The sequence below is a fragment of the Cydia pomonella genome, chromosome 28 (assembly GCF_033807575.1).
Source record: "Cydia pomonella isolate Wapato2018A chromosome 28, ilCydPomo1, whole genome shotgun sequence".
In the NCBI taxonomy this organism is placed as follows: domain Eukaryota; kingdom Metazoa; phylum Arthropoda; class Insecta; order Lepidoptera; family Tortricidae; genus Cydia; species Cydia pomonella.
In genome coordinates, this window is record NC_084730.1 from 9,960,435 (window position 1) to 9,974,648 (window position 14,214).

The following is a 14,214-nucleotide window of genomic DNA, read 5'->3' on the forward strand; positions in this document are numbered from 1 at the left end:
GCACAGGGGATATAATAAAGCGGACCTTTTATATTTATATTGATTTTTCCTCGTATAGCAGGTTTCGCATGTATATGATTTCTCATCGTATAGAGGTGCTGTGTATCCTAACTACAGAATTAATAATAGTAATACAGAAATGACGCTTCCTACAAAACCGAAGTTTGACAGCATTTCAGGGACGAATCATGCTGCCATTTTCTAATGTATGGCACTATCCCTTTCGGCTATTTAGGGTTGTCGAAATTCAAGTCATTATCTTATCTGTGGTTGTGCACGCATAGGGACCTCAAATTGTGCCAACGCTAATAATTGCTCGGACCAATGCTGAGCCGACCGTAGCCGAGAATTCCCGAAAGATCAGTGTCGCCCCACTGATACATATAAACCTTCTAGTCACATGCACTATGGCTTTTCACCATCGTGTACAGGTGTCGGCAGGAGAGTCGAGGTGAATAATCATTCACAGCTACACAGAGTGTAAATCGCAAAAACAGTATTGAATGAGTGTACGTGACTAGCGCATGATATTAAGCTAAACCAATATATAAAACTGTCTCTATTTAGTCCATTATTATCATTATCATTAGAAAAAAGGTAAACAATCATGACAAGTATTTTTAATGAAAAACACCTTTTTTAAAATCAGTAACTATTACTTATGAAAGCAAAATAATGTAAATGATCGTGTATGATTTATAGTTTTAAACGAGCAATTCTTGTATATTTATATATATATATATATTTCGGGGATCTCGGAACCGGCTCTAACGATTACGATGAATTTTTCTATATGGAGGTTTTCGGGGGCGAAAAATCGATCTAACTAGGTCTTATCTCAGGGAAAACGCGCATTTCTGAGTTTTTGTATATTTTCCGAGCAAAGCTCGGTTTCTACTAAAAGAGAAGCACGGCACATCCACGCCTGGGAGTACAGGGAACAAATAAAACTAAAATGTATAATAACATTTACTTTTTTACACATTGTAAAAATATATTTATTTACACAAGATCACTTTCCCAAATAAATAAGCATTTTGATTTATCATAAAATTAACCCTTAGAATGCAAATTACCACTAAACCCAGTGAGTTCAGTGCGACAATTATTTACATGCATAATTATTTTTGTCCATGGTTTGTGATATTGTTTATATAATTTTTTTTTTAATATTAAACGAATTCGAAAATACAAGGCTTTGTGTAATACTAAAACCAATACATTGAATGAGTAAGATGCGTAAATCTAAGACAATGTCGTGCTTCGAATTTGACAGGAAAGAGATGGCGCTGTACATACAGCTCCATACATTTTGCGGTAACTCTGGGCGGCTACCGGGAAAATCGAAATTCGTCAATTGCGGGCATTTTTCTCTGTCACTCTAATTACGTCTTAGTGAGAGTAAAAGAGAAAGATCTCCGTGATTGTCAAAGTTGACGTTTGACAGTTCAGTGACCGAAAAACGTGTGGCGCAGTATAGCGCCATCTGTTTTGGATGTCCAAATAAGAAGTACATTTTTTTCTTAGATTTTACCTCTCTATTACTTTCAAATTCTTTGCTAAAACTAAACTTATAAAAATACTTTGCTTACCTACTGTTCATAATCTATACAACTTTGGAGACACATTCTTATAGAATTATTCCATTACAAACCAAATTAAGCACGTCGCATGATGTAAGATTTACTAAGCATTTTGTAAATCACTTCTGATACAAGCTATTATCGCTGACTGTACCTTTCTTGCAACAGGCAAATAATACTCATCGAGACATTTCTAACAACCGCAAAAACAATTATGTTGCGTTGTTTTATTAGCACTGATCGGAACTATGGGAGTAAAACTTTAACAAAACTTGTTAAGCGGACATAAAATAGGGCATACAGCCCTAAAAATATTCATGTCCATAGGGATAGGAATAGTATAGTACTTACAGCCATAAAAATATTTACATTCATAGATATTCGAATATTTTTAAGACTATAAGCACTCTTTTTACGTCCGCTTAATAAGTTTTGTTAAAGTTTTACTCCCATAGTTCCGATCAATGTTTATTAGAGTTCCTATGGCCTCCTGTGTCCAACATCGGGTCAGCTCGATGGTAACATATTACATTGTCACCCAACTTTCAAATGCATGTGAATTTTCAGCTCAATTGAATAACGCGACTTCCCATTGACCCACTTGGGTCTAATATAGCTTGCAAGACTTGACCCGACCATAGATATTACACTCTCATCAGATACATCGGAGCGGCTAAGGTTCTAACAAATATGTCAACACGCCTCTATTGTTGCGTTAGTGCGTGTCCAGATATTTAGAAGCACGTCGGCCGCTCCGATATATCTGATGGCGACTGTATTACAAGCATTACAAGTTAAATAAAAGCGTGTAAAAAAGAATGAGGTTAATCTTGGTGGTTCTAGAAGTGTTAAAGCCACGACCACTCGACCAGTCCTTGTTTTGCATCAATTGTATTATATGGAGAAAGATACGATAAAGATTCAAATAGGCATATTGCAATGCGTATGAACGTCAAATACAGCTACGCCAGCTCGTAACCCTTCACTTCTGACCCGAGAAGATTTAAGATTCCAGCCAAGCTTTCAATGGGTAAAATTATTCATATTACCGACAAATGGGACATGGGGTAACTGGGAACGGATGGGGTAACTATACACAAGTATTTTTGACTATGTTCTAATGTAGCTAATTGAATAATAGACCGTAATACTGGTAAATCAGGATTCAAAAGTACTGACGTCAACCACGCACATGTAATTGGGGAATATTTTCTTCTCTGTCCCCATTTATACTGCGGTAGCTGACACATACAATGCAAAAATAAATGGCTGTAGTTTTACATTTCAGGGGCCAGATTTTCAATCAAAGTATAGAATTGAATTGAAATATCACACTTTAATATTTGTTTTACAAGGGGGCAAAGTTGTTATTTAACCGCTCGTGCTAATATTGATACCCGAGCAAGCGAAAGATTCCAAAATTGAACCACGAGCGTAGCGTAGCGAGGGTTAAACACATTTTGCCACCGAGTGAAACACAAAATTTTGCACTACACATTAAACAAAATCTAACCAATTCAAATCCAAATGAACGTTATTAAATATTTATCATTCAAAATCATCATTTAAAAGTCAATTCCGCCAGGCAACATAAAAAAATAACTCAATATTGGCATCAAATTACTTTGCCACTCTTGTAGATAAAATGCAAATTTCTCATCCGTTTTTAAACTCTCAAGACAGCCTTTATAAGCTGGTGTGGTGAAATAGTACATTACGATACAACTACAAGTGTGAAAAGTAGGAAATTCGCAACGAGTAGCGATAAATTGAAACACGGCCGAAGGGAGTGTTATAAATCGACACGAGTTGCGAATTACCTTTTCGCACGTGTTTTGTACAATGGTTTACATTACATATGGCTCTTTAAAGTTTCGACATGTGCACGGAAAGTGCTCATTCCCGCACCCGTGCGGGAAAGTAACCCATATGTACTGTAAATGTTATTTTTGATTTGATATGGAACAACCGTATGATAACATCTAAATCACGTATTTACATTATTCATACATTTCTTTATCTTTATTTGCAGTTTGTCAATTCACTGGAAATATAATTGATATATTCACATGATTTACAAATATATAAAAAAGTGACTGAACCAACGAAATGGTAAATAAATATATATGTAGTAAAATAATTGTAACAAGAATTTCTTACTGTTAGTGTGGTTACTATACTCTTGATCTTTAGGTATTTACATAAAAGTAAACAAAATCTACCCTCAAATGGCTCCTTAAGGCAGTTGAGGGTAGATGAAAACATTACATGATTAAATAATGTAGATTAAAATCAGGTCGTTCAGTGACAGATCCAGGCGGTTTTTGTATTTGGTTGGTTAACCAATAAATGTTATAACTACCCGAAAATGTACAAATTGTTTGTTTACTTTTATTTAAATACCTAAAGATGCAGAATGTAGAAATGGTCAATAATTACATTTGTACTACGTTACTCGTACATATGAAAACATATTCAACAGGTTTTTAAAATTTTTATTCCGCCCTTCGACCGCTACATACAATCCTGATGGTAAATGCATAAAATAATTTCTTTAAGTATACACAGAAAATATAACCTAAAGAAGTAGCTTCGAACAATTATTTCATGAAACCGATGCTGCGAAAAATACAGGGGTGCGGGGGACGCGGTGAGCGAGTCCTGCGCCGTGATTGGTCCGTTCAGTCACGTGGCCGGCAGACAAGATGTCTGCCGGCCACTAGTGATGTGACGCGTTGAACAAGTTGATTGTCAAAGATGATGGTAAGTATCTAAGACCATGGAGGAATTATACGCAAGTAGGTGACTTTTAGATATTATGTTGTCCTTATTCGCGATGAATATTTTTTATACAGGGTGACTTGGGTGTCTATGTTAATGTTTTCTATGTATATATAAATATATATTATATATATCGTCGTCTAGTATCCACAAAACAAGCCATATTAAGCTTACTGTAGGGCTAGGTCGATCTGTATAAAAATTGTAATATTTTATTTATATTTAATATATTGATATTAAATAACGCCCGTTACTTCTTGAGGGATACACATCGGTTCTTATACTTCTTATAGACCCGCGTGTATAGACCTACGTAAGATAGGTAAGGTTGCCAGAGCTCAACGAGGGTGCGGAGTGTTAGCGTCGGCAACGCGCATGTAACTCGTCTGGAGTTGCAGGCGTACATAGACTACGGAGACTGCTTACCATCAGGCGGGCCGTATGCTCGTTTGCCACCGACGTAGTATAAAAAGGCGTATGTAGCGGTCAAACGGTTAAACAAATTGTTTGATATCTTCCATTCCAAGTCTTTAAGACTTAACTATTTTACAATTGATCATCTTAAAACAATAACATTTGTTATGATTAATTCTTAATTTATTCAAGGCTTTAAACTCCATAAGCCTCAGGATTACTGCTACCGCAACGAGCCTTAAGTGTCTTCAGATCAGAGCCTTGGGCCTTAAGCTTAAGCCTTTACGCGAGTCAGTCCAACTTAACGACCCAAAACTTAAAAAAAAAACTATTTTTCACTAACACCGTTACAATTCTCAGTCAACATTTTCCTCTCATACTTCAGCGCGGCAGAAATAATTTCACTTTTCGCCAAATTTAAAAAAACGGGCGACAAACTTTTTAAAATAGGCGCAACGCCCGCCAAAAACGCGTCCACCGCGTGCGGCTCAGGATTTTTCACTAAGACGTATTTCATTTTCTTATTACTCTTATTCTTTTTCCTGTTTTTCCTCTTTTTTGAGGAGGGCGAGGATTTGGGGGTGGTGGGGGTGGAGGAGTGGGAGGAGATGGAGATGGGGGTGGGGGAGGGGGGGAATATCACGTCGTCTTCGGATGTCGACGCGTTGCCTTTAACGTTGATCGGTGTTTCTAGAAATGATTATTAAATTAAATAACACAAACTAATACAGGGTGAAATTTTAACCACCAGTTATACTCCGCGTAGTGACTATAGGCCATACAGAACCACTTTTATTATGGGCTCAATGCTGAAATAGCGAGAAAAAATTTGTCGGTCCCATAGAAATCCACGGCATCGCATCAGCCGAAATTTATGGAACAGACAATTTTTTTTTTTCAATTAAAATCAAAAAATGTTTCATTGCTAATCCGCGAAAAGATAACGTGCTAGACAATCAGTGCTAACCCGTTATACTTACTTGCGTATTTTTACATGCAATTAATGTTCCCAGCCTCCCACCGCAAAAATAAAATACGCAAATAAATTTAACAATTAATCCACCACCGAAAGTACAAAACTCGACACGATATCATTCCAGTACCCCTAGTGTAAATGTAGTCGATAGCGAAACGTGACGTACGCGTTTGCGTTAAGTCTCATTTTGTATGGGTTTTTGAACAGCGCGCCAAGCGGGACGTTTTGGAAAGTCAAAAATCTCATACAAAATGACACTTAACGCAAACGCGTACGTCACGTTTCGCTGTCGAAAATATTTACACTAGGGGTACTGATCTAGAGTAGAGCCCAACTGGGGAAGTACCTCCACCTTACAGAAAACCGCAGCCAAATAACACTAGACCCTGCTTATAGTGTTGTGTTCCTGCCGGTGAGTAAGGTTGCCAGAGCTCAACGAGGGGGGGGGGGGGGGGATGCTAGGGTCGGCAACGCGCATGTGACTCCTCTGGAGTTGCAGGCGTACATAGGCTACGGAGACTGCTTACCATCAAGCGGGCCGTATGCTTGTTTGCCACCGACGTAGTATAAAAAAAAAAGTGTTTGCCTCTCGACGAGGCATCCTCAGGAGATGTTGACGGTCTCCGACGACTAAAGAATTATTATTTTCGATTTCGACATTGGTCCCATAATAAAAGTAGATCAGTATGACCTGTAAAGTCACTACGCAGAGTATGGCTGGGGGTTACAATTTCACCCTGTTTAACTTTGAGCAGACTTTCAGTGACAAAGTGTCGAGGTGTCGCCGTACGTTAAGATTTCTATGAACGTGTGATGTATATAGTGGCACTGCTGCACTTTGTTCTGTCAAAGTCGGCGCAGAACCCACTAGGCCAGACCGGTCGTCAAACAGAACAATAATTATAACAGTTATTGAAAAACATAAGGTGAAATGTGTACGGTATAGCTGTTAAATTTGGGACGGTAGGAAGAATTTCGTACATTGACCCGCGATGTTCTCTGTCTCGCACGCGTATAAACGAAAATTAATTCTTTGTACTTAGCGTCCGTACTTTGTACCATCAACCATCAACACAGTACCATCAATGGCAATGGGGTTGGCCGGGCGAAGTGTTTTACAGATGGCGCCAGCATAAGTTTCCTGATAATCCCTAGAATTGTGTCAAATTCTTGTTTTTTTTTGGAAGTTTATGGCCTGGATGCTAACCCTTTAAGCCAAATCTCATAGTAAACAACTATTAGAGACAGGAAAAACCTATGACAAACAAACAAACATTTATTCAGCAAATAGGCCACAGGGGCACTTTTACAATCAATAAAAATAACAAAATACAATTACAAATATGGAATCAAAGAGATGTATACAGTCTCTAAATGTTGAATTACACGAAAAAATCTATGACATACCTATAAATACAAACAACAAATACTAAAATTCTTCAGAGATGTAAAAGTGTTAGAGATAAAATATGATTAAAAAAATATGATCATTAAAATATCCTTAGAGATGTAAAGGGTCTCCAAGTCTTGAATTCTTATATAAATAATTAAAAGGCATGAAATTAAATTAGACAAACAGACAAGAACCCTATGCTGGCGCCATCTATGCAAACCTTTGACAGTTGCAAACCCCGTTAAGCATTATCGAAAAGATATAGTCCACAATGGTCAAGAGTTGTTACCTGATCTTGACGGCGGGTCCGTGCGCGGGGCCGCCTTAGGCGATAGCTGATCTCTAGGGTCACTGTAACAATACGTCGTATTTTTTGTTATTAAAACACAATCTTATTAGCATAATTTGACAGTAATGTTGGTATTTTAATTGGTAATTTGACAGTAATGTTGGTATTTTAATTGGTAATTTGACAGTAATGTTGGTATTTTAATTGGTAATTTGACAGTAATGTTGGTATTTTAATTGGTAGTTTGACAGTAATGTTGGTATTTTAATTGGTAATTTGACAGTTATGTTGGTATTTTAATTGGTAATTTGACAGTAACGTTGGTAATTTGACAGTAATGTTGGTATTTTAATTGGTAATTTGACAGTAATGTTGGTATTTTAATTGGTAATTTGACAGTAATGTTGGTATTTTAATTGGTAATTTGACAGTAATGTTGGTAATTTAATTGGTAATTTGACAGTAATGTTGGCATTTTAATTGGTAATTTGTCAGTAATGTTGGTATTTTAATTGGTAATTTGACAGTAATGTTGGTAATTTGACAGTAATGTTGTTATTTTAATTGGTAATTTGACAGTAATGTTGGTAATTTAATTGGTAATTTGACAGTAATGTTGGTATTTTAATTGGTAATTTGACAGTAATGTTGGTAATTTGACAGTAATGTTGGTATTTTAATTGGTAATTTGACAGTAATGTTGGCATTTTAATTGGTAATTTATCAGTAATGTTGGTATTTTAATTGGTAATTTGACAGTAATGTTGGTATTTTAATTGGTAATTTGACAGTAATGTTGGTAATTTAATTGGTAATTTGACAGTAATGTTGGCATTTTAATTGGTAATTTGACAGTAAACTTAGCCCCGACATGTTTAAAATGCGTCGTGTTTGGACGCCATTCTCAACAAGTTACCTTGTGCACGGATCGCGTTAGGGTTCACTGACCTGTCGCGCTCGCTGCTGCCCCGCGCCCCGCCCAGCCGCCGCGCGTCCGGCTCGCCCAGCTCGTCCAGCACCATCCCGAACAGCGAGCGCAGCGCCGTCACGCAGCGCCGCGTCAACAAGCGCGGCACGAGGGTTATTCGTTTGTGTTCGTCGACGGTTGACGACGGTTCGAAATATGTGCCTGGACCAATTAAGATGTTATTTCATTTTTTATTTTTTGTTTTATTACAATCCTCTATTTTGTGAAATTCAGGACCCGGGTATAAGCAAACTTTAACATTTTTTTATTAAAAAACCAACGGGTTGCACTCCGAGAGTGCCGGCAGAAGTGACAACTTGAATATTGACGTTGTGCATTTTTGATATTTTGGAATGGTTAGGGAATAATTTTGCACGAATTGCTTTAATTATCAGTATAAATTACTATCATTTATGTGGTAAAATACAATATCCATTTATTGCGCTATCGTACACAAACATGACTATTTATATTAAATTAAAAATGTAACACTTCCGAACTATTACAATTATTTAACATTAAAAATGCACAACTTTAATATTCAAACCGCGCCAGCGGTCTACTAGCTTAAATGACATTGTAACAGTTTTTCGATCAGGTCACGTGTTCGTCTTACGAATTTTCAATCTGACTCTGTCGGTCACGTGACTTGTCACGAGTTTAAAAAAAATTCCCCCATCACAAAAAGTGCACAGCGCCGCTAAAGAAGTTTTCACTTCAAAAATACAAGTCGTATAAACGTCGGAGTTTTAGTCTGATGTTCAAAAACATACAAATAATAGGATTTTGAAAAAAAAAAAGTGATAGCTATGAACCACCGCAAGGAAACAGTTTAAGTTACGCAATGTAAAAAACGCATATAAATCGGTCCACCCGTTTGAGAGCTACGATGCCATCTGAAGCCACAGGCAGACAAACAGAACATTGGCGTCAAAATTATAACACCTCATTTTTGCGTTGGGGGTTAAAAAGCAAGGCTCTTAACCGGTTTTAAAATAGCTGTAAATACCGGTTTATTTCGGTTTTACTTCGAGCTTTCATAAGAAATTTTATTCGACGAGCGACAAGACTGCCGGCCTGCCTGGTGGCGTGCCGCGTAACCAAAGACACCGACATAGAAAAAAACCGGTTTTTATCAATCAATCAATCAATCAATCAATCATTTATTTCTAAGAATATGGTACAATGTTGGTGAGTAGAGGGTGTTAGGTCAGCATATTCTGCCGGCATGCATCGGCGTAGAAATATTCAGGTACCTACAATAGTCTATACAAATATACAATATAATTATAAAATTTAAAAATTCAGAAACTAAATAATAACATTTTCATGCCAGCAGCTCGAACAAGGGTTATTTGCTGCTTAAAAAATTATTATTACTTAATTATTATTTTTATTAAAGAAATCATTTAATGAATAGTAACATTCTTCGATTAACCATGTCTTAAGATTAGTATAAAATGTATGTCCAACTAAACTAGTAATAGATTTCGGCACTGTATTATAAATTTTGCTTAGCATATAATAGGAATTCTTTTTAAATAGGCTCAATTTTGCTACTGGCATGTTCAGAGGTTTTTGTGTAATTGTTCGCTTATTATTGTTGTCTTTAATCAGAAACAGATCCATGTGTTTTTTGACAAAGGTACATGCCTCCAGAATGTATAAACATGTAAGCGTTAGAATCCTGTGTTGTCTAAATATAGGTCTACATGAGTCTAAAGGTTTTAAACCGAATATCGCTCTTATGCAGCGCTTTTGAGCTATAAAAACTTTAGATATGTCAGATGAGTTGCCCCACAATACAATACCATATCTGAGAGCAGAACATACGTATCCGTAATATACTAACAGGGCAATTTTATGTGATGTTACAAGTCTAATTTTTTTTATTGCAAATACAAATTTATTAATTTTGTTGCAGACTGCCTTAACCTGCTCTTTCCATTCACAGTGCTCATCTACATAAAGCCCCAAGAAATTTTGACACTCTACTTTCTCTATTGGTTTCCCATTACATTTAATATTAAGCCTTAGATTATTGTTCTAAACCGGTTAATCTGACAAGAACTTTATGGGAATGTTTTCCTTAAAACCGGTTTACGAACGAAACCAAATTTAAAAGGTTTTGCACCAAGTACAAGTATATGATAAAGGTTTAACCGGTTTCGGAGCCGGGTTAAAAAGGACATTTAGCAATCTCATTATCTCAGAGCCATCTCTCGGCCGATTAGATAACCTACCTGACTCTAAATGCATATCCAGAGCGCTTCGGACATATTCTCCAGTTTTAGCCTCAGTGTACAGCAGTATGGCTGGTCGCTCTTCAGCCCTCGCTAAAACATGGACGAAGCTCTTCAGCGGGATGTGCAGTATGATGTCGTCGTTGGCGCGCCGCCGGAGCCCCGGGGCCACGATTGTGACGCCTTCGGATGATATGCGGACCTGATAATAAAATAACTATTAATCTATACAGTGGCGTAGCGTGAAGTAGTATTCTAGCCGTGGAGAAGTTGCATCTGCTACCCCTTTTCGTTCAATGTGTATAATTATTATTTATATGTCTCTTACAAATTCTCGGGACCATGGGGTCCCGGGCATTTGGAAGGCGTGCGTGGGGCCGAAGCCAACACGTAGAGGCCCCTTGTAATAAGACAATTTACTCTAAAAGTAATGTGACACCAACCGACGATTATCCCTGTTCACTCTATAGCAGTGCACCCACGGACAAGCCCCGGTTAGTGTAGGACTATTGTAAGAAAAAGGTACAAAAAGAAACCGGGCTATTGGGTCGAGTTGCTAGTGGACTGGTAACCGAGAGTATGGAGGTGACTATGGCACCTGCCCTGATCATATGTTAAAATTATTATTTAGTTTTAGACAGGCAGCTGATGCTGGTATGTCTAAATCATAGTTCACTTAGCACGATTGTACTGCTTTGATTTGAAATTGATTCACACTTAGAGTTCACAACTTCGGAGGGTAATTTGTTCCAAGCCTTTACTATTCGGATTGCAATCAAGTTTTTGCCGATTAGTTTTATGTCGTTGTTCCTAGTTTAAGGGCCTCCGCTAGCTGACGCGGACGCCCGCCGCGTGCGCACGCTCGCGGGTCCTGCTCCCGCCAAATCCGTCGCACGCGCCCGCGCCAGTTAGCGCTGTTCATACAATTTCTTATTAGACTGGGCGTCCGTTCCGGATAATCCGCGTCAGCTAGCGGAGGCCCTAAGGTACCTCCTCTGCGCTAAGGGTAAGGGTCCTCTCCTGCGCGTGTTTAAGTTTCGAATGAACAGGTCGCTTAGTTGTGGACAGTCGTAATATCCATGGATGATTTTGAACTCTCAATCAAGTCGCATTCACGCCTTTTTTGCAGTGTTTTGGTAAATTTGGAATTTTGGTAAATCTACGCTCTGCACTCGCATATCAATGTATTTTCGAGGTAATAAAAATGGTTGACCTTAAAGCTCTGGTTTCCCAGGATAGCGGTGTCGTCATATAGCGGCCGTCTCCATACAAAATAATACGGCTAAATATGGATGGAGTAGTATTTTGTAACATTGTGGGCAACCAGAGTTTTAGTAAGCAATCTGTGCAAATAATATTTCTACAACTATAATAAAACCTTGCTGTGTGGCTTGTAGGAGTAGGATCCGATGCAGATGGTCCGGCAGCTCAGCTTTATCTCGGTGTCATTGCTCGGCTGCTCCGCCATGTTGTCATCTGAAAAACAATTGATAATTAGGGTCCTCACAGAACGAGCCACCTCACGAAGTAGCTCGGTCCGTGGAGCCGGCATGGCAGCCACGAGTGTGTTTGCTGCCCTGCGACACATCTGCACTAACTGAGCTGCTAGGCGCGGAAATTTCCTCGCGAGGCGGCTCGCGCTGTGTGTACAAAATGCAATTGCAAATATTAATTCAATAGAATATTACAATTACTTAGAGATGCATGGTCTTTAATGTTGAGTTACGAAGATTACACTAAATTAGGTACAGTTAAAAAAATACACAAAAAACGCATAGGTACTAAAATAATCTAAAATTCTTTAGAGGTGTTTAAGTGTCACAAGTATGTAATAAAAAAATAAAAACTCATTTATTATATCACCTAATGCCGACCCATACTGACGACCCATAGTTTGGATAATCACCAAAATGTCAAAACTTGCCAAGGCCAATGCAATTATGGTTAAAAATAATATGGAACAGGATACCTTTTTATAATTAAAACAAAAATATTACTTTGTTCATCTGCGAAAAGATAACATGCTAGTCAATCAGTGCTAACCCATTATACTTACTGTGATACTCGTACATGCAATTAATGTTGGGAACACCACAAAAATAAATACATTCATTGCATGTAAAAATATGCAAGTATAATGGGATGGCACTGATTGACTAGCATGTTTCTTTACGCAGTTTAGTGAAGTAATATTTTTCTTTTAATTAGTATAGATTTCTGCAAAGTAACGCCTGACAAAAAGAGGTATAAAGAACAACATAATTGGAAGGTTATTAATATTATATAAACATATGTATATGATAGAGGATATAAATGTGAAAGTTTAGATGTCTGGCTGTTCTTTCAGTCACAAAAAAAATGGCTGAAATTGAACAAGCAAATAGATTATAACCAGTATTAGGACATGTGATACTTTTATCCCAAGAATCTTACCCTGAGAAGGGATACCGTTATTATTGGAGTACTAATAGGAGCAGGAGTAGGACAAATAGGTTACAGCAGTGACATTTACGCGGACCAAGGCACGGGTAGAAGCTATGTAACTAATAAGTTACATTCTAAAACCTTAGAGTAGGTATTGTTTTCATTTGTAAATCCTGCATTATCATATAACAATTGTGCCCCAATACTAACTAATTTCAATAACATATTAAAACTATCGAGCGGCGCTAACAATAAAGATAATGATAAACAGATAAAGTTGCCGGAAATAACAAAATGGATTTACCAATTCCATCCATGTGTAAATCGAAATTAGATGAAAACATTCTAACATTGCCCGCCAGTTTGACGACAAATACATCAAATTGTTGCCGGAGAATGTATTGTAACACTGAAACTTCAAGTAAATGATCGATTAGGCTCGTAATTGAGTGTATTTTATTGGGTTTTTAGCATATTTGCAAGCACAATCACAATACGCGATAGGAAGTGAAGTGAATGAAGTGATAGGCGGTAGAACTGTCAAAATGATGGACGCGTTTAGTTTTCACACTTATGCGTGACTATTTTGTAGATGCACTATTAATTTTTTTAAAAGAAAATTATTAATTTTTTTTTTTTAAGAAATATGGCGTTTTTTACGATAAAAAATATTTCGCTATTTTTACTAATAATAAATATAAAACAATAAAAATCCCAAACTACGTATGTAAGCGTGTAACATCTCTCATCTCGCCGGTCTCTTGCCAGCGTCAATGTGCCAGCTCTACTCGAGCCCCCCGGCATTATAAGAGATGATGGTAAGAGACCGGATGGAATGACACTAATTCCGTGGAAGTTGGGACGGGTGCTGGTGTGGGACGCCACCTGTGTAGACACCCTAGCCCCGTCTCATCTCCACGGCACTTCTGCTAAGGCTGGCGCGGCGGCAGAGGCGGCCGAAAAATTAAAAAAGACTAAATATAGGGGTCTCGGCACCGAATATAATTTCGTACCATTTGGCGTCGAGACCCTTGGTCCGTGGGGTCCGAGCGCCTTTAACCTTTTTAAGGAAGTTTCTAAAAGGATTAGAGAGGTCACTGGTGACCGCAGAGCTGGCAGCTTCCTCGCTCAAAGAATTAGTCTT

The 14,214-nt window shown here is 37.8% G+C and overlaps 1 protein-coding gene across 1 annotated transcript; it reads right to left on the minus strand.

Annotated features, from left to right (window-relative positions):
* Positions 1-4,665: 4,665 nt before the first annotated feature.
* Positions 4,666-13,654, minus strand: LOC133532980 (uncharacterized). Its single transcript, XM_061871883.1, has 6 exons — positions 13,375-13,654; positions 12,025-12,122; positions 10,647-10,848; positions 8,385-8,565; positions 7,437-7,498; positions 4,666-5,468 (listed from the first exon to the last, which is right to left on the minus strand). Exons 1-6 carry the CDS (start codon positions 13,412-13,414, stop codon positions 5,107-5,109), a joined length of 945 nt encoding a protein of 314 aa, XP_061727867.1. The 5' UTR covers positions 13,415-13,654; the 3' UTR covers positions 4,666-5,106.
* Positions 13,655-14,214: the final 560 nt, after the last annotated feature.